Source organism: Priapulus caudatus, unplaced genomic scaffold, assembly GCF_000485595.1.
Source record: "Priapulus caudatus unplaced genomic scaffold, Priapulus_caudatus-5.0.1 Scaffold1039, whole genome shotgun sequence".
In the NCBI taxonomy this organism is placed as follows: Eukaryota; Metazoa; Priapulida; class Priapulimorpha; order Priapulimorphida; family Priapulidae; genus Priapulus; species Priapulus caudatus.
Window position 1 is genome coordinate 73,071 of NW_014578100.1, and position 2,828 is coordinate 75,898.

The 2,828-nt window shown below is 52.0% G+C and overlaps 1 protein-coding gene across 2 annotated transcripts in view; it reads right to left on the reverse strand.

The window, feature by feature from the left end:
• Positions 1-1,077: 1,077 nt before the first annotated feature.
• The window catches only part of LOC106815089 (ras-related protein Rab-4B-like), a 10,004-nt gene continuing 8,253 nt past the window's right edge, over positions 1,078-2,828 (reverse strand). For both annotated transcript variants that reach the window (XM_014819517.1, XM_014819516.1), the window contains one exon: positions 1,078-1,675. In XM_014819517.1, the coding sequence (XP_014675003.1) occupies positions 1,557-1,675 (119 nt within the window). In that variant the 3' untranslated portion in view covers positions 1,078-1,556. The remainder of the gene's footprint in view (positions 1,676-2,828) is intronic.

The window sequence follows — 2,828 nt, forward strand, 5'->3', positions numbered from 1 at the left end:
TTGAGTCAACTTATATAAAATTCCCAGTTCTCGACATATGCACAGATACCTACGCGCGTTGCCTGCACCTAGATTAGGGGTGGGGTAGGGTTGCGGTAGTGTAGGGTAGGGTAGGGTAGAGTAGGGTTGGGGTAGGGTATGGTTGGGGTAAGGGGAGGGGAGAGGGGGTGGTGGAGGGGAGAGGGGGAGGTGGAGGGGAGAGAGGGGAGAATGGAGGGGGGAGGTAGAGGGGAAAGGTGAAGGGGAGAGGGGGAGGGGAAGGGCGCGAGGAAACCCACGACTGATCGCTGCCGCCGCCACCGCTCACGGACCCCGCCACCAGGTGGGCTCGTCGTGCCTCATGCGTGGGCGCGCGGTGCAAGCAACAAGCGAACGTGCGAAAGTTAAACAGCGAGCGGGAGATAAACTCCGACAATTCGGTTTGGATCGGGATGCGTCGCTATGGCAACGTCACCGACGTTACAGCAACGATCTAAACCTATATGAATTAGGTACCTGTAAACTATATGTATTACCTACAACCTAGATATTTTACCTGTTAACTAGATGGTTTACCTGTAAATTAGATGATTAACGAATAGCGCAGGTAATGATTACAGTCACTAAGCAGCTGCCGTGCAATAGCTGGTGTATGTGTGCGTTATAGAAGAGGGGTTGTTTGTCATAGAGAATGACATGCCTTCCCCCACCCTGTGTGCCTACCTACCTAACCTCGACCCTAACACGCCGCGAGGCAACGCCCCATCAGAGGCGTGTTCATCAGCGCAAATGCTCGCGTGCGCTCGCCTTCTGAACGACACTGTGCGGGCTCGCGTTCGACCCTGCTCCCGACTGTTGGCGCAGCGCGAGTTGTTTTCAAGATGGCGACGGGTAATCTGGCGAATGCGAATCAACCCTAACATAACTTCAATTTCAATCTATTTCAACTTCATTTCATTTTTCTTTCATTCATTCACTTCTGAATTCAAATCATATCAATTGCGTCTGCTAATTCGTTTAATAGTACTTGTTCGAAGATATTAAAATGTTGCGATTAAAATCTGCTGAAGAAGCCGCCATGGGGGCCGCCATCTTGGATAAAGCGAGCGCTCGTGTGTCGTTCAAGTGGCGCTGCGTTCATGCTGCGAGCGTTCGCGCTGTTGAACACGCCTTTTGATTACATTACTGGGTACGTGATGATGCCGCGGCGGCGGCGGCGGCGACCGTGATGTCACGTACGCACGGACACGGTCAAGACTAGATGCGCTTGTGACACGAGGAGTAGGAGCTAGAGAGAAATCATCTACTAGAACTGCTTTTTCTCGCGACATCTCGCGTTTGCGCATGAGACGGCCGGGAACCTACGCTGAGTTTGCGACCTCGCGCGTCTGGCTAAACAAGACTAGCTGTCATCAACACAACGCGCACGCCCGCGCACGGATGCCAACGTTGCCCTTCCTCTCAGCCGGCAGCATGCGTCGCAACCAAACGGGGGCGCCACAGTAGCGGCGGGGGCGCCACCACGCCGGGGCACCACCGTTGACCGCGCAGGGGCGCCACCGTCGCGGCGGCGGCGTTCAGGTAAAGCAGGTGGTGCAGTCTGGTCTCGGGCGCGTCTGTGGCTGCCGGCCAACCTTACGCAGGGACGAGTCGCCGTACTGAATGCCTGATCCCATCCGCTCCGGATCCAACTCACCTGCGAGACAGAGAGACGGTCAGAGAGTGAGACTGTGAGACAGAGAGGGAACGATACAATGAGACAGTGAGGCAGAGAGGGAACGATACAATGAGACAGTGTAACAGAGAGGGAACGATACAATGAGACAGTGAGTATTGTTACTGCTGCTACTATTACTACTACTGCTGCTGCTGCTGCTGCTGCTACTGCAGACCTGCCAACCCCATCTGATGATCATCAGTAATAATTATTGGATTTTTCCGTAACAAATAGGCATTTGTCAGTAACACCATTTTTGTCAGTCTTATTACAGTATAATAATAACAGTCTGTATGCGTTTTGATGCCATTTTGCATAAGAACAGTGCACTGCACAGCACCTAATTTATCTCTCACAGTGATTGGCTGAAAATAGCCTTCAGTGCGGTACTACTATTCCTGGATCCGTGACGTCATTCAAAATGGCTGCGCCCATAAACCAGACAGACGAGCGCATAACACAGCATAATTTACCATTTTCAGTGAGTACCGTTACGTTTTAAAAGCTATTAGTCTAAATCTACAGACACAGTAGTCATGTTACATGATAATAGTTGATTTTACACTGTGTTTATTTCTTTTTTTTGCATTAAAAAATATAAATTTCAGAGATTTCTTGCTGTCCGTAATTTTTCGAGGTCGTCCGTAACACCGTAATTTTGACTCGCGTCCGTAACAAATTACGGGCAATACGTAACAGTTGGCAGGTCTGCTACTGCTGCTGCTACTACTACTGCTGCTGCTACTACTACTGCTGCTGCTGCTACTACTACTGCTGCTGCTACTACTACTGCTGCTGCTACTACTACTGCTGCTGCTGCTGCTGTTGTTGCTACTGCTGCTACTACTACTACTGCTGCTGTTGCCGCTGCAGCTGCTCCTGATGATGACGCTAGCATACATTGCTCTATCTTGGTGAGTATGGATCGCGCACACTTCACACACACACCCACCCATCCACGCACGCACGCACGCACGCCCATCCACGCGCACGCACGCCCGCCCGCATGCATGCACGCACGCATGCAAACCCACCCACGCACGCACGCACGCACGCACGCACGCACGCACGCACGCACGCACACACACACACCACAGAAATGGCTCTGTCTTGGTGAGTAGGGAACACGCAC